Genomic DNA, 25,127 nt, shown 5'->3' on the forward strand with positions numbered 1-25,127 from the left:
TAGGTGCTAAAACCAAGGTGCTCTCCCCTCAGTTTCCCTGGGGTGCCTCTTCCTTCCCTCTCATTCCTGGCTGCCTCCTACCCCCATGTTGTTGGGCATGCCGTTAGGCCTGGACAGCACGGACTGAGGGATTGGGGTGGGAGAAGAACTCCTAGGGCAGAACCGAGACTATGGGGGACAATTCAGGGTCACTTGGTTCGTTTCACTGGAGAAGGGGGGAGGTGGTGAGCTCCTCAACCCTGGGTAGACCCGGACCCTCAGGCATGTCTGGTGGAACTGTGGCTCTGTGCCTCATTATGGGACCTGTTGGAGTTCCCAGCCTCCCTGCCTTGAGTCGTCATTTCCTGGGGCTTTCACGGTGGGCTTGACCAGAGTTGGTGAGGGGGGTCATTATTCGTTTTCTGCCAGCTGTGGTATGCCCCTTCTCGTTAATAGATTCATATCTGATCTGTCGGTCCTATGGACACGTGCGTAATGCCCACGGTTTGGTGAGAGGTGAAGGCAGAAGTCGACTTGAGGCCAGCATCTTGAGGGCTGCATGGGGGTTGCAGGGGCGCATGTTGGGGGTGGGGGGAGTAATCCCAGCGGTCTTCCCAGAAGAGGATGCGTTTGCTTAGCCCGTGAGGAAGGACGCGTTCTCGCCCTTGATGGAGGGCGGGGGACGTGCATTTGGAGAAAAGGTGACATCCCCCGTGCCAGCCTCGAAAGCTGGTAGCAGGCGGGCGCCTGGAGCCCGGTGCCCGGTGAGGGGGGTTGGGGCGGTCCCACTGGGCGGCGCGCGCTCGCGCCCCCAGGGCCGGCCGGCGGCTCATTTGCATGGGGAGCGGCCAATGGGCGCGCGCGGCCGGGCATGCTGGGAGCCGGGCTGGGCCGGTCGGGCCGCGGCGGCGGCGGCGGCGGGCGGAGCGAGCTGGGACCTTCTCTGGGCGGTGGTGGCGGCAGCCAGCGTGGTGGCTGAAGCGGTCGGACCCAGGCCGGGACCCGGGCGGCTGCGGCCTTCTCGGGGCCCAGAGAGAGCGCGGCACGGGCAGCTTGGTGTGCGCCCCTGCGGGGAGGCGGGGCCCCAGTTCGGCCGGACACGATGAACTACCTGGTGAGTGCGGCGGCCGCGGCCGCGGCCGGGGTCCGGGAGCGCGGGGCCGGGGCCGGGCTCCTGCGGGCGCCGGCCGGCGTCCGCGTACCGGCTTCCAGGCGGCCGCCCAGCCCGCGCGCGGGGCGGTCCCTAGTGAGAGTTAAATGAGTGGCATTTCCTGCCGGACCTGCGGGTCCTGGGAACCGCTGGCCGCTGGAGTCTCCGCAGGGCCGCGACCGAGCAGGGGTCCGAGGTCCTGGAGCCCATCTTCCGCCGTGGCGGGAGCGCGCGGAGGCGACCACTGCGGAGGATCCCAGAGCCTGCGTGCTCACGGGGCGGTTGGAAGGGCGGGACTCGGGCCGCTGGCCGGCAGGAAAGTTCCTGGATCCGGGAAAGTTGCTGGCCGGAGTCCCGCTCTCCCCCTGCCGGCCGCCGCCTGCTGGGTGACCTTGGGCCTGCGAGACCTGTCTCCGAGCCTCAGTTTCCTCAGCAACAGGGACAAGTCAGAGATTCCCTGGACCATGAACTTCCAGGAGGCGTGGATTTCCAGGACGCGGGGGGTTGGTAGTCCCTCCTTGGTCCATCTGTGTGTTTTGGCGTGGGGAGCTCCCCCTCCCCGCCCCCAGGCTAGGGATCGAGCGAACAAGTGCGCGGTGACCGACCGAGATGTTGGTGCTGCGGGAGAGCAAATCCTGGGTCTGTTAATGATTCACCCCCGGCCTGTGTGCGCTTGGATCCCCGGCCTGGGGGTAGGCGCTTTTCCGCCTTTACCTACCCTGGTTGCAAATACTGAGGTAGAAGCCTCCTGGCGGCGGCATCCAGGGCCACACTGTGACCCTGGTCCCAGCGTTCGAGGTCTCAGAGTGTGGAGCTAGGGGAGGAGCAGGGCCGCACTCGGGGTCCCCCCAGAGTGCCCAGCCCCTCACTGCTGTTGGAGGCGCAGCTCAGTGCACTGTTGAAGGAGTTGGAGAAGCTAAGACTTACTGAGGGCTGGGGTGCTTGGGGTCCCTGGGCGGGTTATTGCCTGGGGGAGATTTTGGGGTCTTGGGTCCCAGACTGGGTGGGGGTAGTGGCTCACTTGTCAATCTTGGGGACATGGGGCTTCTTTTTCTCTACCCTGCCCCGAAGGTCTAGGCTGGGAGGCACTCTCCCCGTTTGCATGACTCCAGATTTCAGCCAGGCTGGGACATGTTTCTCATCCTTGAGGCGGGGAGACACATCCTCCGGTGTCCCATTTCCTTTCCTAGCTCAAGAGCTCATGATGTGGGGTCCCAGGGTGGCAGGGCCTAGAAAAGCAGGTGTGTGCTGGGTGCTGGGAGGAGCTGCTGACATGCCCTCCTGGCAGCAGCACCCACTACCCGCTTGCCCGGGGCCACAAAGGAGCCCCCATGGGAACTGGGTGGAGGCAGGGCAGGGCCAGGTTCTGCCGGGACAGTCAGCCTTGGTTCCAGGAGGAGAGCTGGAGCCTCTGGCCGTTACAGTTTGTACTGAACCAGGGTGTGAGGGCTGTGGGCTGCCAGGACCATCTCCTTGGGCATAGACAGGGGCGAGAAGTAAGGGCAGCAGCACTAGGGCCTCCTGAGTGGGAAGGGCCCCGAGACAGCTACTCTCTCTGTTGTCATCCACATGGGGAGACTGAGGCACAGAGAGGGAGAGGTACTTGTTCTCATGGGCTTGGATTCAGAGCTTAGTCTCCCAGTACAGCCCCACGCCCGGCCTCATGTGTGCTCTCCCACCCCCACCCCTGGATTGGGAGTGCTCTGGGCCCTGGGGTGCTGCCATGCTCTGCTGGCTGCCAACTTGGTGGGGTCCTTCTGGGTCCAGGACTGTGCTTTTGTGGTCCCCTCCTGGCATCCATTGTTCTGGGAGTTCCCATCACCTTTTTCTCATGGGCCTGGAAAACTCCCTCCTCCAGCTCCCAGGAGCCCACAACCAGTGGGCGGCCAGAAGCAGAGGCCAGGTGTGCTCCCCAGGAAGCTTCCCAGAGGGGTGAGGGACACTTGGAGAGCAAGGTGTAGGGCTGGGGTGATAGGGATCATTCTCCAGCAAAGACACTGGGCAAGCTTCTCTTTCTCTGGGCCCTCAGGGCCCCCAAATAAGGGGCTAAAGGGTGGTTACCCTTCAAGGAGGGAGATAGGGCTGGGCCTTCTGGCACTGGAGAGAGGCCTTGGCTCTCCTGTCTTGCTGCCCTGATTTCTTCCACTTGTAAGTGAGGAGTGAGGTTCGAGCCTGGGGCAGGGGGGTGACAGGGCCCCATATCAGACCCTCATCTCTACTGTGCATCCTAGAAATCAGGGATTTGATACTTTAATTTGAGTGAGAACCCCACTTTTGTACCGTTGTGTCCCCCTCCATTCCTGCTGAGTTGGTTGGTGCTGCTTGAAGGGTTGCTGAAAGTTACCACTCAGGACTGGAGCGTGGCAGAGCTGCAGGGGGCTTTAGATGTCAAGGTAGAGAAACTGGGGTCTTAGAAGGAGTAAGGTCCCTCCTGTCCCTGCTGGGGCTGTTCCTTCTGCCTCTGCCCCTCCATGATGGCATATCTGAGTCTGGTGTTGTCCCTGAAGTGAAGGTCTGCCTCATGCCGGTCTCTCTGAGAGACCAAATGTCGGTAGTAGTGAACCGGCTGTTCCAGAATCCGAGTCCTTCCAGCAAGGTTCCAGAAACAGAGAAGGAGAGTAATGAATGGGTAGTCAAGTGTGGAGGTCAGGGTTCTGCCAGCCTGGGTCACTTGCCTGGGTTGGGTGGCAGTGGGGAGGATTCTAGAGGGGTTGGGGACCCTTCCCAAGCTGCTGGCAGTGGGAGTGGGCTGCAGGCTCCAGGACTTTGCCTCCCACCCTCTGGGTGCCCTTTCTCCGGTTTGCTTGCGATCACCATCTGCGGTGTGTGACCGCTGCAGGTGCTCTGTGCCCTGGCAGGAGGGCCCTGCCCATGCCACTTTTCCTTCTCTGACAGCCTCCCGGGGACAGTGTCTGGGATGCCCTGGCAGGGGTTGGGGCAGGGTGCTGTCTCCAGTGCTGAGCCGGCCGGGGACAGGGAAGCATGTCCAGCAGCTGCTGCAGCCAGAGCTCGTGTTTGCGGAAGGGAGCCGCTGGCGGTGGCCAGCACATGACGGCTCTTAGTCCTTCCTTCAGCAGAGCTGCCCTCTAGGTGCTGAGCACCAGACAGAGGGCCGAGGACCCACATACGGTTCCCAGCCTTGTCCTGAGGTGGGTAGGGCAGGAGCTGCGCTCCCCTTGGGACGGCTCTGGAATAGAGGTGCCCATGGTTTTGCTCCTTGGTAGTCAACACTGAGGACTTGAGCCCAGACTCAGGCTAATCAGTTGTTCCTGGGTGTATTAGAGGAGTGATGGTCAGGCTGGCTGGGACGGAGTTTCACCAAGGACCTCTGGGAAGGGAGGAGACTGTCCCCAGAGTAGGAGGGATGGTCAGGACCCTGGCGAGTGGGCCCCGGGCTGCTGTCTTTCCAGGGGGATTCCAAGGGCACCAGTGAGCAGGGGTTGTGGATGCGGACTGCCATTCAGACACACGGGCATTGGGCCTGTATCCATTAGCCATGGGGGCTCCTTGGGACAAGCAAACAGAATACCCCAGAAATAGTCTTGGCCTGAGTGTGAGATGGTTCTGGGTATGAAGGGAACTAGTGTTTTCCGAGTGACTACTGTGTGGGAAGCTCTGTGCTTGGGGCTGGGAGAGGTGTGTGTGTGTGTGTGTGTGTATGTGTTGCATTGGGACTCTGTGTGTGTGTGTGTGTGTTGCATTGGGACTGAGGGCCAGGGGAAAGAAAGGGTCCTGTCAGATCTCCCTCCTGGCTTCTAGGAAGCTAAGCGTCACTGCGGGAGCCAGCTAGCTCTGCTTTCTCACAGGGCACAGATCTGCCTGTGTCCCTAGCAAGTCAGGTCACAGTTCTGCTCGGTTTCCCTGTCTGTAAGGTGGAAGTTTCAATGTCCCATGAGGCTAAAAGGGATGATTCGAGTACGTGAAGAGCTTACCCCGACAGCTCGTCGTTACCGTTATTGTTGTGAACCTCTCGGTCATGTTTCTTCTCGCCAGTCCCAACCACCAGGTCACACTTGGAGTCAGGGTTTGGGGGTATACCGAGAACGCATCCAGCGCTCCCCAAGGCAGCTGGCGAAGCCAAGGAAGAGTGCCACAAAGCCGGTGGATGGCTGCTGCAGTCCGCCAGACATGCGCCCACCTGCGGCTGAAGCCCAGTGACGCCTTGTCTGAGAGCCTGCCCCACCCGGTGGGTCTGGTGCCCACAGGCCCCAAGGACACAATGCCCGCTATTCTAAGAGCCAGGCAGGGTCTGTGGGGCGGCCCTGTGGGCTCCTGTGTGCAACAACCAGGGTGTTGTTCTGAGCAGGCCTGGCGGGCCGGCCTCTGCCTGGGGAGTGTTGGCATCAGGCTGGCATCACCTCCCCGTCCTTCTGGGGTGAGTGAGCCCCAGAGGGTCCTCCTGGCGGCTCCCAGAGAGGCTAGGATTCGAGCTTCTGCAAGCGGTACATCTGGCTAAGCCTGTCCATTGAGGACCAGGCCCCATGCTCGTGTGCCTGCGGGGTCCGTGCTGAAGGACACAGCCCCACCCCCCATCCTGGGCACCGGGGTCAGAGGCAAGATGTAGGCAGTAACAAGAGTTCTGGTCATCACTTGGAGTTGGGGGTGAGTGCCCAAGAAGAGTCCTGGTAACGTCCCTGAAGGAGTGGGGCACTGTGGAAGGTTTCCTGAGGCAGGAATGAGGTTGGCCAGAACCTTGGGGTGAGTCAGGCAGTGCTCTCGGTGGTCCCTGTGCACAGATGGCTGGTGGTGTCCGCCCAGACTGTGATGGCACCTCTAGAGGTCACGGCTGAGCCCCCTAACAGGTGGGGAGAAGCACCTGATTGGCCCAGCCTCTGGGGGGCTGGCCCTTCTTGCATGCTGGGTCCTGGGGGGTGTGTCCGGAGTAGAGATGCTCAGGTGCTGTCTGAAGGCTTTGCCCTGGCTGGCCTTACCTGCCGTGGGTGGCCACCGTTTGATGACATTTCCTGAGCTCTCAGGCACTGTCCCAGAGTCTTTACCAGTACCGGCCTACCTGCCACTCCAGGGCCACAACCCTGTCTCCCTCCAACCTCTTCCTCCCTCAGGGCCTTGGCTCTTTCTTTCTTTATTTTGCTTTTTAAATTTTTTTAACCTGGGGTGGGGCTTGGCTCTTGTCCATCCTCTGCCTGTGCACTCTTCCCTAGCTGGTGTCCCGGTGCCTGGTTTTCATTCTTCATGAGTCTTCTGAAATGTCACCTTGGGGAGGTCCTCTCTGACTGCCCTATGTCCAGTGGCCCTGTCTCCCACATCATTTTAGGTGCCCTAGTCCCCCCCACACATACACCCTAATAAATCATTTTCTCTTTGCTTCACTGAAATGTAAGCCCCATGCAGACAGGGGCCTGCGTAAGCTAGGCCTGCACTGTCTTGTGGAGTCTGGCCCAGCACCGGGCAGAAAGCAGGAGCCGGTCAGATTTTTTGTGGAACAAAGGAACAATCCTATGAAACCAGGACTGTCCTTTTAGCACGGGGATCTGGGTATTCGCAGAGGGATCTGGGTATTCGCAGAGGCTCATGGACTTGCTCAGAGTCACCCAGCAGCAGAGGGAAGGCCAGACCCAGGACTGGTTTGCGCCACTGCTGAGCGACTCCGAAGGAAGGAGGAGCAAGGAGGAACGCGTCTTGGAACAGCTGGGGAGGCTTAGAGGCCCAAAGCTGGGGTGCTCGGCCAGCTGGAGCAAGGGGGCTGCAGAGAGACTGCCTCTGGAGCTCCTGGTGGGGGCACCCGCTGATGCAGACGGAGGCGCCCCTGGTGCCAGGCACTCTGTGCCACGTGCCCAGCCCTGGAGGTGCTTCCCGGCCTGGCTCCAGCCGCCCCAGACTATACAGTTGCAGTCGTTGTTGGCCTTGACTGCTCAGTGAGCTCACGCCAAGGGGGTGGGGGCTGGCCACCCTGGGTGCAGGAGGCCCCAGTAGCTCTCCTGGACCTGGGCAGACCCTCCCCCTCTTCCCTCTTCCCCACCAGACCTTGCCCTCGGCAGAGCCTCCCAGCTTTCCTGAGCAGCCGGCACTGCCTGGGGGGGTCTGGCCGAGACCCCGCTGCCAGCCTTCCCTGAGCTGCCCTCCTGAGAGGTGAGGGGCCTCTGAGGGGCAGTCCCTTCCGTCTGCACCCCGCCCCCTCTGACTGGGCTAGAGGGGAATTTTCCTGTGACTCACTCTGCTGGCACTTCCTGTGGTCACCAGGGCAGGGGCTGGGGGGGACCCAGTGGGGTGGCTCTGTTTTCTGGGGTCACAGGGGGAGGAGGGTAGGCCCGGTGTCCCGCCCCCTGACGGGATGTGATTCCCCAAGGCAGGCTGCAGACCATATTTGGGAAACTTGCTTTTCTTGCAGGCAGCCTGGGGATGGGGCCCATAGGCCCCCAAGTGCTGCAGGATGGCCCTTGCCCCTGCCTGCTCCTCCTGGGGCTGTGGCCTCTGGACCCGCTTCGGCCGCCTCTGTCCCATCCTGCCTTGGAGCCGGGGAGGTAGTCCGCTGTTCTTTCTCAGGATGTGTGTTTTTTCAAAGCCCAAGCCAAGAAATGCTCATTAAATACAAACTGAGAAATTCTGAAAAACAGGAAGAGAAAGCATCCCCCATTGTCCCAAACATTCACACTGTTATTCTTACCCTTTCTCCATTTTTTTTAAGTTCAGGTGACATTTTGTGACCGTGTAGTTAATGCTTCCGTGTGTCTGTGACCATCACAATCGTGATGTGGGCAGTGTTGCAACACCCAGCAGTTTCGAGCACCTTTGCCCCGGTGCTAGCCACGGTGCCGGAGTGAACCTGCTTCTGTGCTCTCTGTGATCTGCCCACCTGGGCTGACTTCTACCCCCAGCCTGGCCCCCAGCATCTGGCTCTTTCTGGGTCTGGAGACTCTGAGTGGCTCTGGAGAAATGGATTCCCAGCTGATCCCAATTTGTCCCCTCCCTGGGAGGCCCAAGCAGCCCTTGGCCTCCTGTCAGCCAGGTGCCCCCTTCATTCCTACCCCCTTCTGGGACCTTCTGAAATCTCTGGGTCCACCCTGATCCTGGCACCTGCCGGAGGGGAGCGGCAGGGCAGAGACTGAGGACGGAGAACACAGGAGCCAGCGGGGTTCTGGGCCTGCCAGCTTGGTGTCTGCCAGTGCTGGGGTCCTCCTGCCTCTACCCCATCACCCCCAAGGCCCTCCCCAGGTCCCACACAGGCTGCTTAGCAATGCGACCTCTCTGTGCCCGGGCCATGTGCAGCTCCTGTCCCTCTCCAGGAGGGTTTGCTGACTAAGAGAGCCCCTCAGCAGCGCCTGCTTCTTGGGTGGCTGGGAGAATTAGCAGGAGAATGACAGGGTAAAAAGTAGGGCCAGGGGAGGGTACTGCTTTTCTTCGGTCATCCGCTGTCCGTATGAGACCCCGTTCTTGTTTTGCCGTATCTTCCTCATTGATTCCTGTTGCCTGTCCCTTTTCCAGAAGCATACATGCCGGTGTCATGTGTCTGCAGTCCTGCAAAATACGTAGAGTGTTTCATGGACGTTTATAATGTTTACATAAAGGGCTGTGGGCTTGCTACTCTAACTCGGGGGTGTGGCTGGCCTCCCTCCCCGGATACCTGGACACCTGCTGGAGCCCAGAGCAGAGTGGCAGATGTGTCCTCACATGCCGGCTGGGACCCTGCGCAGCCTCCATGGTGCTCTTAGCCAGTCGTTTCCCTCCAGACAATGCGCTGTTTGTATCTTGTTGGTTTTCCATTGGTGCCTGTCTTGTCTTTGCCTTGCTGATATGTAGATGCTGATATGTAGAATGCTGCAGATTCTAGATTCATCCCTCTCTCATCGTTTGGTGACCTGTTACCCCATCAGTTTTGGGTTACCCGCCTCCCCCTGGTGGAAAGCATTCCGCTTTGGTGAGGTTGGATCTGTTTGACCTCATTGTTAACCTTATGTTTTGTGCTTTTGCGGTCTTTGTTTTTAGAGTTGTATGTCATAATTTTTTCCCACGTCAAGGTCATAAAGATATTCTCTGCAGTTTTTTCTTTTGTTAGAGTTGTGTCTTTGACTCGTGGGTCTTGAATTGTTCTTTGTTTATAACTTGAGGCGAGTGTGCGAATTGATTTTTCTTCCTCCGATGAATGAGTTTCCTAATACCACCTGTGAAACAGCCCTGGCCTGCCCTCTGCCCTGGGGTGCAGCCATGAAGGGTTGCATGTGGGGCTTCTGCCGCCGGGCTGTCAGCCAGCCCTGTCCTGGGGTACTGGTCCCCAGCGAGCTCGCTGAACCAAAGTCCTGGCACGTCCTCATACTCCAAAAAGAGTGTGCTCCGTTGCATTTCATTTTCAGAACTGACCTGCTTATTCAAGGACCTCTCTTTCTCCGTTAATTCTAGAAGGATTCTTTTTCTTTGGTTAAATTCCTTTAAAAAAAAAAAAAAAGAAAGAAAACTGGCATTTTTGTTACAATTGTAACTTATTAAGTAAGCTGAGGCAAATTGGCCTTTCATAGTGCTTAGTCATCCCACCGTGAACTTGGTGTGTTTTCTCTTTTATTCAGGTTTTTCCTTGAGCCTCTTGGCAGAAGGTCCACACTTTTTGCCCTGAGGTCTCCTGCTGTCTTTGCTTGATTAATTCCTAAGTAACGAGTAGCTGGTGGTGGTGGTGGTGCAGGCTTTTCTGTATTTCTCTCTCATCAGTTGCTGGTCCTGGTTTGTTGGCATTATTACGGTCATGTGGTCTGCAGATGATGACGACTTTGTCCTGGCAGGTCCCCTCCCCACACTCCAGTGTTTTCCTCTTGGCTGGCGGGGCAGCAGGCCCCGGGGGTTGGAGCAGGGAGGGTGTGCATCCTGTTTTCTTCCCAGCACCTGCTGGTCAGCGTTCTCACTCTCGCTGTCCTCCTCAGCGTTGGTGCAGGTTGTAGCGCCGCTAAACCACTTTGGAGTGGTTTCCAGGAGTTTGTGGAGTGCCATCCCTGGAGTGTAGAACGCAGCTGCATTCTGGAGGAGTCTGAGGTAGTGTCCAGGCTTATTTGAGAGACGCTGGGATCAGCTGGGCGTCTCTGCTGCAAGCAGGAGGGGCAGAGGCCCCAGAATCTCCTCAGACCATCCTTTCTCAGTGCCAAGATTAGCTGCCTCGGGTGGCAGCTGGGCGGTCCGCCGAGCCCCTGGCATCCATCCTCATGCACCCCTGTGTCCTCTCTCCCCAGAACGTGCTGGCCAAAGCCCTCTATGACAACGTGGCCGAGTCCCCAGATGAGCTCTCCTTCCGCAAGGGCGACATCATGACCGTGCTGGAGCGGGACACACAGGGCCTGGATGGCTGGTGGCTCTGCTCACTGCATGGGCGCCAAGGCATTGTGCCCGGAAACCGCCTGAAGATCCTGGTGGGCATGCATGACAAGAAGCCGGCGGGACCCGGACCTGGCCCACCTGCCCCTGCGGCCCAACCCCAGCCTGGCCTCCACACCCCGGCTGCCCAGTACACGCCCATGCTTCCTGCCGCATACCAGCCCCAGCCCGATAGCGTCTACCTGGTGCCCACCCCCAGCAAGACTCAGCAAGGCCTCTACCAAGCGCCTGGGCCCAGCCCACAGTTCCAGTCCCCCCCAGCGAAGCAGACATCGACGTTCTCAAAGCAAATGCCCCATCACCCTTTACCCAGCCCAGCCCCCGACCTTTACCAGGTGCCCCCAGGGCCTGGCAGCCCCGCCCAGGACATTTACCAGGTGCCACCTGCTGCTGGGATAGGGCATGACATCTACCAGGTTCCCCCATCCATGGACACGCGCAGCTGGGAGGGGTCGAAGCCACCAGCAAAGGTAAGGCTGTATTGGCCTGAGCGGGCAGTCCACCCCCAGGCTTTGGTTTCTGGGCCCAGGCCAGACCCTTGGGGTCTCGAGGGCTCCAGCAACAGCTGCATGTTTGGTCTGGGCGGGGACAGGAGGTGAGTGTTTGGGGACTGTGTTATCTGGCTACTGAAGATGGACAGGCAGCTCCCAGAGAAGAGATCCCAGCTGGCCTTGGACTGTGAGGTGACCTTCAGCAGACAGACCCCAGTGGGAGGGTGTCCCCAGCAAAAGATGCAGTGTCTGTCAAAGGCCTGGAAGTCCGGAAGGGGTGGGCCGGCAGGACTGGGCACATGAACCCTAAGCAGCGGTGTGTGTGTGTGTGTGTGTGTGTGTGTGTGTGTGTGTGTGTGTGTACGTGCGCGTCGGACAGCCCAGCGGGGGGCTTGATGCTCCAGAACAACCAGACCCCTGCCTGACGGCGGGCGGTTGCCTACTCCATGTTCTAGTGATGTTATTCGGCCCACAGAGGGCAGGGTGCAGGGCCCAGTGGGGTGGGGGGCACCAGGAGAGCAAGGGGTCCCTGGGGGCAGCACTGGAAGGAAGGAGCTCAGTGTGGCGGTTGGGCAGGCACGGCCGAAAATCCATAGGAGTAGATGGAGTCAGAGACTTAGCTTTCTCACGTGTCACCATTTGGCTGAGGAAGCACCTCCACGGGTCTCGGCACCCCCCACCCCAGTCCGTCTTGTTAACGCCGCCGTCCTCGGCCCGGGGCTTGCATCTCCCGGGCCCGGATGGCTGCCTCGTGAGCTCCAGCCAGCGTGTCGGCGTCCCAGCCAGCAGGGGAGGGAGGCACACGGAGCGGAGAGGCCGGCCGCCTTGTGCCCAGGGGCTCCCGTGAGTCCTCTGGGTGTGCGTGTCCGCTCCTTGGGTGGGCGTGGAACGCATCTTCCGGCCATTCCTGGCTCCACAGGCGCCCAGGCCGTGGGGAGGACACTGCCGGTGGGATTGCCGGAGGAGGCCTCTCAGAGGACACCGTGTGGGCTGTTGCCAGGGGATGCTGGGCCGGGGGATAGGGCCCTGGGGGCAGCACCCTTGGCTCCACACCGGCCTGCCTGTGCATTGTACCCCCAAGTCCATCCGCGTGTGAGAAAGAGGCTGACCGAAGAGGGAGCTCCTAGCCCACTCTCGGCGGAGACAGGAGCAGCCTCTTTTTGCCTTTGGCCTGTGTCTTTCCATGCCCACGTCCCTTGAAGATTTGGGGAGTGGAATTTCTGGGAGCCCAGAAGCAGAGGAGGCGTCCCATATACTTTGGAGGACCGGGTTGCCACACCCGCTCTCCCTGTCCCCTCCATGGCTGTTCTTCATTCCAGCTCAGCCAGGAGGACCTTGAGAAACCCAGCCTGTGCCAGCAGGGAGGGCCCTCAGCCCGCCCAACCCCGCTGCCCAGCTCAGCCCTCTGCAGAGGGGAGACCCCAGCAGCCAGCATGCCCCATAAGCCCTGGCGGGAGAGGCCAGGTTCTGGGGCAGTAGCTGGCCTGTGGGAGAAGCTGCTGAACTCGGAGCATCCACTCCCTGCCACCCAGACCAGGCCTCGTGTTTGTGCCATGTCTCCTCTCGAGCCACCATGCCCGAAGAGACAGTGGCTGAGTGGTTGCTCCCCCCATGGCCCTGAGCCTCTGTTCTCAGGGTGTGTCCAGGGCTAATGGGGGCGCCTGCCCTTGGGGCACAGCATGGCGACCAGGAGACTCGGCCAGGAATCAGGCTGACTGGCTGAGAGGAGGCGCCTGGACCCTGGTCACCAGGGTCACTAGCTCACACTTCCTGCCCTGCTTGCTCCTTCAGCTGCCTGGCAAGAGCCTGGCCAGTGGCAGAAGCACCCCACGCTGGACTGGAAGAGCCCAGATAGGCCATTCCCAAGGTGGCTTTAGGGAGAGAAGCAGAGCCCTGCCTGGGAAACACCTACCCCATGGGGAGACCCAGAGAGCAGTGCCCAGCTGGAGAGCCTCAGGACAGGCCAGAGTCCATCCCCTGCACACTCACACTCAGTCACACACACACACACACTCCACGCTTCACACACACCCCGGGGGGCATGCCCTATCCCTTTCCCACTTTCCTCCCTAAACCGACAGGCTGGTTCTGGTGCCCTAGTCTTTCCAAGCACTGGAAGCCCGTGGGCCAGGAAACAGCAGTGGGAGCATGTGCTGGGCTGTGGACCTGAGCCCACAATTTGGCTGTGGGTTCTGTGACCCTCCCAGGTGAGGCTCTGGCTCTCAGGGGACATCTGGGCTCAGCTGGCTGGGCCCAGTGGTAGTGCTGCTCGGGACTGTGTCCTGAGGGCCCTGGCCTGGCGGGTTGGCCTCCCCTGTGAAGCCTTGTTTTTCCTGGTCTAGGCAGCCCCGAGAGCTTCTGCTTTTATGTTCTGATCATGAAAGCAGTGCTCATTTGTCTTAGAAAACATATACTCTAGAAAAAGTCTGGAGACGGGCACCTGGTAGCTCAGTTGATTAAGTGTCTGCCCTTGGCTCAGGTCCTGATCCCAGGGTCCTGGGATCGAGCCCCATGTTGGGCTCCCTGCTCAGTGCAGAGTCTGCTTCTCCCTCTCCCCTTGCGTCCTGCTTGTACTCTGTTTCTAGCTCTCTCAAATCAGTAAATTAAGTCTTATAAAGAAAAGAAAAAGCCTGGAGAGGAGATTGCCCAGTCAAGAGGTGATCAGTGGAAATTTGGGCACATTTTATCTTTGCATATTTTTTATGTCTTAAACAGATTTGTATGCAGACTTTTGCATTTTTGAGACTGTAAGTCCCACAGGTGGCAGAAGCATTTTCTTGGGTCCTTAAGGTGATTGTAATGGGCACCTCAGATTTGTTGTGTTGCCCCTCCCCTTGGGGCGGGCTCCAGGAGGTTTCTGATCGCAGGGGTCTGGATTACAGCGAGGCAGTAAGTGTCTCGGTACAGGCCTCTTCGTCCACATTTCCGGGTTGTGCGTTCGTAAACCTTGTGCTGCTCCTCAGAAGTCTGGGAAACACAGGCTCTTAGTTCGGGGGGTAGAGGTGAGGTTGGGTGAGGAGGGACCCTGTCAGGACAGTGGGTGGGGTGGGAGGTCCTGCCCCCCAGGAAGCCCGGGGCGAGTGATGCTGCTGGCCAGGAGGGGAAGGGTCAGATGCCAGGAGCCTGGGGCCCAGTGGCATGTGTGGCTGGGGAGAGGGCACCCCCACACCACTGCATTAGCACCTTCCAGGCTGGGGCGTAGCCAGAGGGACGCTGACGGCAGAAGCAGATGGGGCCCCCAGAGAGGGACGTGTTTTGTGAGGTCGCTTGTGGGGGAGTGCCTCTGGGTTAGGGGCCGCAGCTGTGCCGAGGGGACAGCTGTGGTGCTGGGTCAGGCGCCTGGACAGACACAGCTGAGCTTAGTCCTGTACCTCCTGGGAGTCCAGGAGCTTGGAAGCGACCCGTGTCCAGCACGTCCCTCAGTCTGGGTGAGAGGTTAGATTGTCACCTACTTGGTCCCATAGCACTCCAGCAGTGCTCCAGAGGAAGATGCCGAGGCTTCTAGAGGGGAGTGGGCCAGAGCCGGAGCCATTCTGGGTCACATGGGGTCACGTCCACTCTGCAGAAAGGGGGAGACCAGTAGCTGAGCGGCCTGGAGGGGGCCAGCCGGCCCAGGTAGAAGGTGGCAGAGTGTGTGGCCTTGCCCAGTAGGGTCTCTGGGCTCACCCCTGCTCTCTGCATACACCCAGCCCAGCTTGGGTCTCGTGTGTGTCTTTGTGTGTTCTCTCTGTTGAGATGTGTCTGTGTGGGAGCTTGAGGGCCTTCGGTCAGGAGTTCTGTGTGTCCTCCCAGGCTCTGGCTGTGTCACCCAGCCCCCGGGGATCTCGGGGGCCTGCTCATGGGGCCTCAGGTGCAGAGTGGGGCAGCCTGTGATTAGCGGGCTCAGCAGCTCTCTGGAGAGTAGGTTTCTCTGACAAGCTTTTCCTCACCGGGGGCTGCCTTCCCGCTTCCTTCTGATGGAGAGCACTTGCTGGCCCATCCAGCTGCTTCCTGTCACGGCTCGGCGCAGCAGTGGATGGCAGGCTGCCGACGGCCCAGGCCCAGGGTCCGGCCCCAGAGCCCCTCCGCCGGTGCTCCCCTCTGGCTCTGTCTTCGAGACGCACTGTGGGGGCTCTTCGTGGGCATCTGCTGTCTGCGGGGCCTGGAGACGCCTCGGGTCTCACCCCAAAGCTCTGCCAACCGGCCACGTCCCGCTAGCCCCCGCCTGCCCCGCCTGTCCTGTTGTTGGCAGGTTCTAGTGGCTAAAAATAGCTCTGGAGGAGACTCAAGTCTGGGGCTCCAAGAGGGAGATGAGTCTGGGGAGGGCCGCCAGCTCCACTCCCAGACATGCTGGGGGTGGGGTGTGGTGGGCGGGGAATGCCCCCCCACCCGGCACTCACCCCAGCAGCTAACTGTCTGCCGGGCTGCCTGGGAGGAGGGGAGGGCACAGGCCTCATCAGCGGAGGCCGTGCCAAGCCCGGGGCTGTGCAGAAAAGTGCCCACACCCCAGGCCTGGGGTGCTCTGCTGCTCTTGGAGTAACCAGTGCCTGCAGATCCACAGGACACGGATGTGCGGGGCCCGCTGTCAGTGCCGTGGGGCCCGCTGCAGGCCCGGGATGCCGGGTTCTGGGAGCACCGAGCCCGAGGGCCAGCCCTGCTGCCCCCAGGGATGTGTGGGGAGGTCCTGAGTCAACTCTGTTCCAGACATCCCCTTTGACTAGGGAACAAAAGGCCTTTCTGTCCCAGAGCGCTTGAGCAGGGAGCCTTGTGGGGGAGGCATGCCCTGCCCTGCGCTGGGTTAGATCCTGCCAGCCCCTCCCACTGGGCGGTGGCTCCCAGACCCCACTTCGGCCAGGATGCGTGCCTGGAAAGAAGAGACTGTCGTGGGTCACTTTCGGCAGCTTGCTGTCTTGGATGCCAGGCCAGGGAAGGGTACCAGAGAGGGGAATGTGTTGGCCCCTTCTCAGAGCCAGCGTCCCCTGACTTAGGTCTTACCCTTGTTGGGTTAGAGATGGTCTGGGTGGCCCTCTGGGTGTGGTATGCTGGGGAGTGCAGGGTTCTTGGCTCTAGTCTTGACCCCTCCCTCACGCCCATGCCCAGCTTTCCAGCAGGGCCCAAGAACGGCCCTGAGTGGGAGTCCTTGGTGGGCCTGCCTTCAGGAGTCTTCCCAGGATGTGCTCAGTGGCTGAGGGCAGGGGCACCAGCTTCTGGAGGCACCACGCCCCAGCCATTGGGACCTCCTGCAGGCTACCTCTAGCTGGCACAGCCTGGCACCATCGTCTCTGTTTGTCCCCCCAAGTTGGGAGGGGGCAGCTAGGAGGTGACATCAGGCAGGGCCATCTCAGTCCAGGGCAGACCCTCCTCTGGGACTTCCCAGGTCATCCAGCTGTAGACTACTGTCATTTCCTGGCTAGAACCAGACGACTCTGGACAAACCCTGGGGGTTCATGTGCTCTCCAGATGCTGTATCACATCGAGGAAAGGGTCAAGAACACAGAGGATGAGAACGCCCTTGTCTCTCACTGGCCTCCAAGGCCACCCTCGGAGACCGCCCCTGTTGCGTAGACTCTCCCTGGGGACCTGACGGTGGGTCCTGGAAGATGGTTTCCAGGCTGGTGGTGACAGGTTGGTGACAGATGGCTCTTGCCCACAGGTGGTGGTGCCCACCCGTGTGGGCCAGGGCTATGTGTTTGAGGCCTCCCAGCCAGAGCAGGACGAGTACGACATCCCCCGCCACCTGCTGGCCCCAGGGCCCCAGGACATCTACGACGTGCCCCCTGCTCGGGGGCTGCTGCCCAGCCAGTATGGCCAAGAGGTAGGTACTGGGTCTAGGAGTTGGGGGCACCTTGGCCCAGCCCAGCTTAGGGAGCTGGGCTACCCCTGTCCCGGCCAGGGTTGTCCTGGGGTTGGTGCTGTGGTGGTTCTGCTCTTCCTGTACCCTCCGGTGGCCCTGGCAGTGGCACCTGTGTCACCACATCTTTTCTGCCTCAGGTCTATGACACACCACCCATGGCTGTCAAGGGTCCTAATGGCCGGGACCCATCACTGGATGTATACGATGTGCCCCCCAGTGTGGAGAAAGGCCTGCCGCTGTCCACCCACCACGCAGTAAGCAGTCGGGGGGGAGCTGGGACTGGTGTGTATACAGGGCTGGGTGCGACAGAGTGTGGGCCGGGGGTGGGGACCCACGTCTTCAGGCCCCGGCTCTGCTCCTCAGTCTGTGACAGAAGTGCAGACTGAGCGCTCCAGCCTCCACTTCCTCATCTCTACAAAGACCCCCCTCATGGGCCTTTCATGGGTTCTTGAGGGGATCACACAGGATATTAGCAAGGAGACCACAGAGTTCATTCTTCAAAGCAGGACCCTTCTGAGAGTGAGCGGGGACCAGGAATTATGAGGGAGCATCAGGAACAAACCATCACTGTCCTGGGTGAAGCAGGGTGTTGTCACCGTAAATACAACACACAGATCAGCCAGGTTCCTGGTGCACAGCAGAGACCACACGGGGGTGATGGGGGCGAGGTGGTGTCACAGCTGCCCTCTCAGCACGTGTTTGTAGCTGCACAGTGAACAAACTCCTGTAATCCTGGTCACAAACCTGTAAGTGGGTTCTCCCCTCTAACAGCTCAGCAGACAGGCACAGAGAGGTTGAGTCGCCTGCCTTAAGTCACACAGCCAGTGAGCGGTGGAGCTGGGATTCTGAGCTCAGGGCTGGCTCCAGAGTTGGGTTCTTAACCTTAACCTGTGTAGGTAGGAACCAGGACACCGGGTGCTGCATCTGTATGAGTGGCCCAGTCCTGGTGGCTCCATCTGGGCAGGTGGATAGGCAGCCTTGACCGATCCTCTGCCCACCAGGTGTACGATGTCCCTCCATCCGTGAGCAAGGACGTGCCCGATGGCCCGCTGCTCCGTGAGGAGACCTACGATGTGCCCCCCGCCTTCGCCAAGGCCAAGCCCTTCGACCCGACCCGCCACCCTCTGGTCCTGGCCACGCCGCCCCCGGACTCGCTGGCAGCCGAGGACGTGTACGATGTGCCCCCGCCCGCTCCTGACCTCTACGACGTGCCCCCCGGCTTGCGGCGGCCCGGCCCCGGCCCCCTCTACGACGTGCCCCGCGAACGGCTCCTCCCCGCCGAGGCGGCCGACGGCAGCGTGGCCAACGACAGCGTGTATGCGGTGCCGCCGCCCGCAGAGCGAGAGCCCCCGAGCGAGGCCAAGCGGCTGTCAGCCTCCAGCACCGGCAGCACACGCAGCAGCCAGTCAGCCTCCTCCCTGGAGGCCGCTGGGCCGGGCCGCGAGCCACTGGAACTGGAGGTGGCGGTGGAGGCCCTGGCGCGACTGCAGCAGGCCGTGAGCACCACCGTCGCCCAGCTGCTGGACCTGGCGGGCAGCGCAGGCACCGGCGGGGGCTGGCGCTGCGCCCCCGAGCCCCAGGAGCTGACGGGGCAGGACCTGCGGGCCGCCGTGGCCGCCGTGCAGGGCGCCGTCCACGAGCTGCTGGAGTTCGCCCGCGGCGCCATAGGCAATGCCGCGCACACGTCGGACCGCACGCTGCACGCTAAGCTTAGCCGGCAGCTGCAGAAGATGGAGGATGTGTACCAGACGCTGGCGGCCCACGGGCAGGCTCTCGAGGGGGGCCGCGGAGGCGCGGGGACCACTCCCGAAGACGTGGACCGCCTGGTGGCCTGCTCGCGGGCTGTGCCCGAGGACGCCAAGCAGCTGGCCTCTTTCTTGCACGGCAATGCCTCACTGCTCTTCAGACGGACCAAGGCCCCCGTTGGGGGGCCAGAGGGGGGCGGCCCCCTGCACCCCAACCCCATCGACAAGGCCAGCAGCATCCAGTCCCGGCCCCTGCCCTCACCCCCTAAGTTCACCTCGCAGGACTCCCCGGATGGGCAGTATGAGAACAGTGAGGGGGGCTGGATGGAGGATTACGACTACGTCCACCTGCAGGTAAGTGCCAGCCCTGTGCCGGCTCCCAGGGGAGCCTCCTGGGGAAGCCTGCTGGCCTCCTCAGGTCTCTTAAGTTTTCTAACCCTGTCCTGGGCACCTTGATCCCCTCCACACGGAGTCTTCCTGTGGCCAAAAGAAGAATTTGGGCCCCAGTAGGCCTCAGTGAGTCCCTGTGCCCACTCTCTGACCTTCCAGGCCAGATGCAACCCCCGCCCAGACCCAGTCCTCTACCCGCCTCAGGCCTTTGGGCTGACGTGGCCATGTCATCAGAGGCCCTGCAGTGCCAGCCAAGAACGACCCTTGAGCACTTGCAGGGGCTGAGCTGCTCCAGTGAGCAGGACAGAAGCAGCTCTCTTGTGTGTGGGGAGAGGGATTTTGAAGTATAAACAAAAACAAAGATTGTTACAGGCATTGGGAAAGAAAGAAAACCAGGAGATGGGAAGGTGGGCCTCTGAGCACAGAGACCCGGATGCCAACCGAGTACCCCAGTAGGGAGCATTTCAGGTTGAGTCAGCAGGTGCCAAGGCCCAGTGGTCAGGAATGGATGAACAGGCCCTGTATGCCAAGGGGAAGGGTTTGAATGTGATTCCTGGTATGGGAGCCGGGGCAGGGAGGATGGCCTGGCCACCTGGGGGGGCCGGCAGTTGGTGGAAGGGGCCTGGAGCGCACCCTCCTGGGAGGCTGTTCCTGCTGCGAGCCTGGGTCTGGCATGCAGTGCCACCTGGTGGCTGCCGACAGGGCCTTGCACTCCCCCAGGCCCATGGGGCTCCTGACTCAGTCCAGTCCTTGTGCCTTGCCTCCAGGGGAAGGAAGAGTTTGAGAAAACCCAGAAAGAGCTGCTGGAAAAGGGCAACATCATGCGGCAGGGGAAGGGCCAGCTGGAGCTGCAGCAGGTAAGCATGCCTTCTCTGGGCTGGGGCGGGGGAGCCCAGCAGCCCCTCTGGAGCCGAGCCTCCCACCGCCCTCCCTGCCACAGGACTGTCTCCGTGCGTCTGGTGGATTTCTGTGTGTTGTTATCAGAGTGATCGTGGTAGACATGGGAACACAGAGAAAAGTGTAAAAAGGCAGGAAACAAGGCCCCTGAAGCAGTGGGGGTACCCTGGGGCTCGTTTGTAGCTCTGCTCCTGCGTCCAGAGTAGCCTCTATGTTTTCATGTTCTTGAGTTTGTGAGCAGGAACATCTGGGTTTTTTTTGTTTTTTTTTTAAGATTTTATTTATTTATTTGACAGACATCACAAGTAGGCAGAGAGGCAGGCAGAGAGAGGGGGGGTGGGGTGAAGCAGGCTCCCTGCTGAGCAGAGAGCCCGATGTGGGGCTCGATCCCAGGACCCCGGGATGACAACCTGAGGCCAAGGCAGAGGCTTTAACCCACTGAGCGACCCAGGCGCCCCAGAACATCTGCTTTTATTTCAAAATTGTCCCATGGCATTAAACATTCTTCCTCAGTTGTTTTTAAAGGTCATGGGACATGTCTGAGTATTAAATGCTTACATCATACCCAGTTTCCCTGATTATAATGGTACTGCTGTACTTGTGTGCAGATATAGAATTTCTTCATACTTCAGATCATTTCCTAAGGGTAGGAAAGGGATTATAAAAATAAATTAATAAATAAGGTACCTTTATTCTGATTATGAAGATGGAAAAAAAAATACAGACAAGCATGATGTAAGCACAGAAAAATCACCTATCAGATTTTCGGCACCTCGCACCCCACCCCCGCCCCGGGCATGGGGCGGATGGCAGAGCCAGGAGAGCTTCCCAGCTCCACCCTGGCCCCTGCAGAGCCACCATTGGCCCAGCTATAAGGTACAGACCATAGTGGGTCCATCTCAGGGTCATTGTGAGAATTAAGGGAGGGAAGAGCAGAAGCCTGGCCCATGGAACATACTCTGTAAAGGGATAAAAGTTCATAATTAGAGGTATCTCCATCCATCCATCCATCCGTCCATCCATCATCTGTCTGATGTATGGAATCTCCACTAGTTTAAGAAATGGACATGCGCTTTATCAAACTCTGTGACTTCTCTGGACTGTGCCAGCATTTATTTATCTGGTCCCCTGTTGGTGGGACATTTCGGGTATTCCCAGAATTGCTTTCATGAACAGCACTTCACCGACCTGCTTGATCCCAAAGGTAAATTACTAAAAGCTGGAAGAAGAGATAGGAATATACATGAAAAGCTCTAGAAAGGTCGAGTGCCCTTCGGCCAGGGACCTAAAGCACCACTACGGTACAGGCTCATCAATTGTAGACACGTAGGGCGCCTGGGTGGCTCAGTGGGTTAAAGCCTCTGCCTTCAGCTTAGGTCATGATCTCAGGGTCCTGAGATCGAGTCCCGCATCGGGCTCTCTGCTCAGCAGGGAGCCTGCTTCCTTCTCTCTCTGCCTGCCTCTCTGCCTACTTGTGATCTGTCTCTGCCAAAGAAATAAATAAAATTTAAAAAAATTTAAAAAAAATGTAGACAGGGGCACCTGGGTGGCTCAGTGGGTTATGCCTCTGCCTTCGGCTCAGGTCATGATCCCAGGGTCCTGGGATCGAGCCCCACATCGGGCTTCCTGCTCTGCGGGTAGCCTGCTTCCTCCTCTCTCTCTGCCTACTTGTGATCTCTGTCAGATAAATAAAGAAAAAATCTAAAAAAAAAAAATGTAGACACGTGTGTCGGTTGTCCCCACCCCAGAATATTGCTTGAATAAATAAAACAAATAATACAGTAAAATCTTAGGTAGCTATTAAGAATTGTCAAAGAATGGGGCGCCTGGGTGGCTCAGTGGGTTAAGCCTCTCCCTTCGGCTCAAGTCATGATCTCAGGGTCCTGGGACCAAGCCCGGCATGGGGCTCTCTGCTCAGCGGGGAGCCTGCTTCCTCCTCTCTCTCTGCCTGCCTTTGTGCCTACTTGTGATCTCTCTCTCTCTTTGTCAAATAAATGAATAAAATCTTAAAAAAAGAATTGTCAAAGAATGGAAAAGAGTTCGAACTGAAAGTGAGTGTGCATCCTCTCCCTGGCTGAGGGGGCCAAATGGTGAGTCTCCCCAGGTTGCCGCCGATTGTTTCGGGGATGAGGAAGGGGCAAGTCCATGCTGGTTTTGCTAATTAAATGAAGGCTTGAAATCTTGGATGAAACAGAACTTATCTGTGCCTGAGCCTGTGCACAGCTGATCACAGCCCCGCAGGCCCCTGGTCAGTCAGCTCAGTCCACACGGGCAGCTTGCATGGCGGGGGCTGCCGTCGTGGAGAGCCCCTCTCCCCCTGCGCTGACACAGACCAGCGGACAGCGGGCCCCTGCCCTCTGGCTCGGGGCTGGAAGGGCGGCCATAAAACAGTCGGCCCTCAAACACCGTGGATGTGAACTGCATGGATCCACTTGGAGCTGGATTTTTGTTTTAATAAGTACATTGGAGAAGTATTTTAGAGACTAAGACAGTTTGAAAAAACATGCAGATGGACCATGTAGCCTAGAAATACTCAAAAAATTATGTATTGTAAGAAAACAGCATTTGGTACAAGTAACAAGTTTTACAAATACCATGACCTTTCTTTTTTTCTTTTTTTTAAGATTTTATTTTAAGTAATCGCTACTGTGGGACTCAGACTCACAACTCTGCAATCGAGAGTTGCACGCTCTCCTAGCTAAGCCAGCCAGGCACACCCCGCTACATCTCTTCTGTTTAAAGTTTTTATAATGGAAAATTGAATTCCCTTATAAAACTGAAGAAGGCAGTCCCCTGGGTGCATTCACCCACTCCCAGCCCCTCTCGGGACGGCTGCTAAGCTGGGTATCTGGCAGCCTTACCCCGCAAACCATGTTGGAGACGTTACAGCCTTTCGTCTGCAAATACTTGTGTTTGGTTCTAAAAGATAACAGACCTGGATTATATTCTACCAGGGGTGACTTCCGGGGACCCGAGATACCAGCGGACAGCTGTCTTGTTTTCTGCTTGTTGGTGTATTTGAAGTTTTTCTTTTTTAAGAATTGATTAATTTATTTAAAGTGTGATTGGGGGTAGGGGTAGAGGGAGAGAATCAGGCAGACTCCCTGCTGAGCACATTCTACACAGGGCTCGATCCCGTGACCCCAAGATCATGACCTGAGCCCAAATCAAGAGTCAGATGCTTAACTGACTGAGCCACCCAGGTGTCCCGATTTGAATCTTTTTACAACGTATATGTTAAAGACAAAATGTGGGGCTTTTAAAATTCATTGTGAAGTATGGATAGGTTCCTAGGAAGCCGCAGAGAGTATAAAGCAGGTCCGTGTCCCCTTCACGCACTTTCCCGCAGTGATTGCTTCCCGATTACGTAAGCAGAGACTGACGTCCCCAACCACGGCAGCTGCTCATTTGTTCTGTGTCGATCCATTTCATGGTTTCCATGAAATCCTACCTTTTGAGATAGGCAGAAGTTACTGGCGAGTGTTGAGTGTCGGGAGGCCGCTGCGGACGCATGCTTTGCCTGTGGCCTAGAGACCGCGCCTGTCCCCGCTCCCGCTGGGAGCCGTCCCGTTCTCTTTCTCGGCGTGGTGCAGCCGCGGTTCTCACTCTGCTCTCCCTCTGCTGCAGCTGAAGCAGTTCGAGCGGCTGGAGCAGGAGGTGTCCCGGCCCATCGAGCACGACCTGGCCAACTGGACCCCAGCGCAGCCACTGGCCCCAGGGCGGACAGGCAGCCTGGGGTCCTCGGACCGGCAGCTGCTGCTCTTCTACCTGGAGCAGTGCGAGGCCAACCTGACCACCCTCACCAATGCGGTGGACGCCTTCTTCACTGCCGTGGCCACCAACCAGCCCCCCAAGATCTTCGTGGCACACAGCAAGTTTGTCATCCTCAGCGCCCACAAGCTGGTGTTCATCGGGGACACGCTGTCGCGGCAGGCCAAGGCGGCCGACGTGCGCAGCCAGGTGACCCACTACAGCAACCTACTGTGTGACCTTCTGCGTGGCATCGTGGCCACGACCAAGGCCGCTGCCCTGCAGTACCCGTCCCCCGCCGCCGCCCAGGACATGGTGGACAGGGTCAAGGAGTTGGGCCACAGCACCCAGCAGTTCCGCCGGGTCCTGGGCCAGCTGGCGGCAGCCTGAGAGCCCGTGATGGAGGGATGGGGTCGGGAGGACGACACCTGCCCCGAGAGAGTTGCCGTGCTGTAGGCGTGGGGACAGGCACCCCAGCTCTGCCCAGGCCTGGTGCCCCAGACTGTCCAGGGATTTGTACATATTTATGACGGGGCAGGATATGGGACAGCATTTCCTCAGCAGAGCCCAAGCAGAGCTGGGCCCCCAGGAGACAAGGCTGAGGAGTAGGCTGGGGTCTTCTGCATACACGGCGCCGGGGCCCAAAGACCCCTCGATCCCCATGGCCTCAGAGGACCCCTTGAGCTGATCCTAGCCCCGCTGGGGGGCCCTGCCCCTCGCTCCCCCACACCACAAGCGCCACTGTACCAGGAGAAAAACTCTAAAACACTATTTTTCATTATTGATTTTCCAATCATTTGACTAATAGTCGACATTTAAATAAAATTTTAAAAATGGGAAGCCTCTGGTGTGAGGTGTGAGAGCCAACAGGCCTCATGGATGCAGGCAGGGGTGTCCTTGCTCTCTGATGCCACAGACGGAGGGGATTTGGGGTGAAGTTGTGGGAAGCTTCTTGGGAGGGTGAAGACCAAGTGGGTCCCTTCAGGAGCCAGGCTAAGGACATGAGGCCAGGGATCTCCTCCAAGGTGGGGGTAGGTCTGCCATGACCCCGAGACCTTGAGAGCCAAGGCTGCTGGAGAGAAGCTGAGTCATCCTCAAACAGCAGGGCGCGATGGCCAAGGAGGGGCGCGCCCGTGGCCAGGTCGGCGGGAAGCCAGCACGGACTGAAGCAGCTCCCGGAACACACTGGGCTCCACTGGGGCCTACGCTCCAAGGCAGAGAACCCGTGGAGGACACCACAGAAACTTGTTTTCACAGACCTCACCCAGAGCTTTGCTCTTAGAAGCTCATAATTTCACCCAGGGACTTACTCCGGAGCGTCTTCCTTGAATTACACATAGACTTGGCCTCTACGTTGGGACTTGGGGATCCACAGGGCCCTTACCCTGGGTTTCAGGAACTGCTGCTCCTACCCTGACTGTTCTGCCCATCACCTTGGGCCCTGGTCTCCTACCCCTAAGAAGAAGGGCAGGATCTGTCAACCCTCCCCAGCGGGGACCCCAGTGAAGGCCCCCATCCTCCAGCCCCTCAGCACCCTGGCGAGGACACAGATGGCAAAAGGCATGTGGTTGCTCTCAGGG

The 25,127-nt window shown here is 59.1% G+C and overlaps 1 protein-coding gene across 1 annotated transcript; it reads left to right on the top strand.

Moving 5' to 3' along the window:
• Window positions 1-801: 801 nt before the first annotated feature.
• BCAR1 (BCAR1 scaffold protein, Cas family member) lies at window positions 802-24,387 on the top strand. The gene is given in 8 exon segments (XM_059151868.1): window positions 802-1,065; window positions 1,067-1,093; window positions 10,300-10,911; window positions 16,565-16,726; window positions 16,903-17,019; window positions 17,767-18,864; window positions 19,668-19,757; window positions 23,425-24,387. Coding segments are annotated over 8 exon segments (2,868 nt in total). The 5' UTR covers window positions 802-816; the 3' UTR covers window positions 23,938-24,387.
• The last annotated feature ends 740 nt before the right edge of the window (window positions 24,388-25,127 follow it).

The sequence above is a fragment of the Mustela lutreola genome, chromosome 16 (genome assembly GCF_030435805.1).
Source record: "Mustela lutreola isolate mMusLut2 chromosome 16, mMusLut2.pri, whole genome shotgun sequence".
NCBI lineage: Eukaryota > Metazoa > Chordata > Mammalia > Carnivora > Mustelidae > Mustela > Mustela lutreola.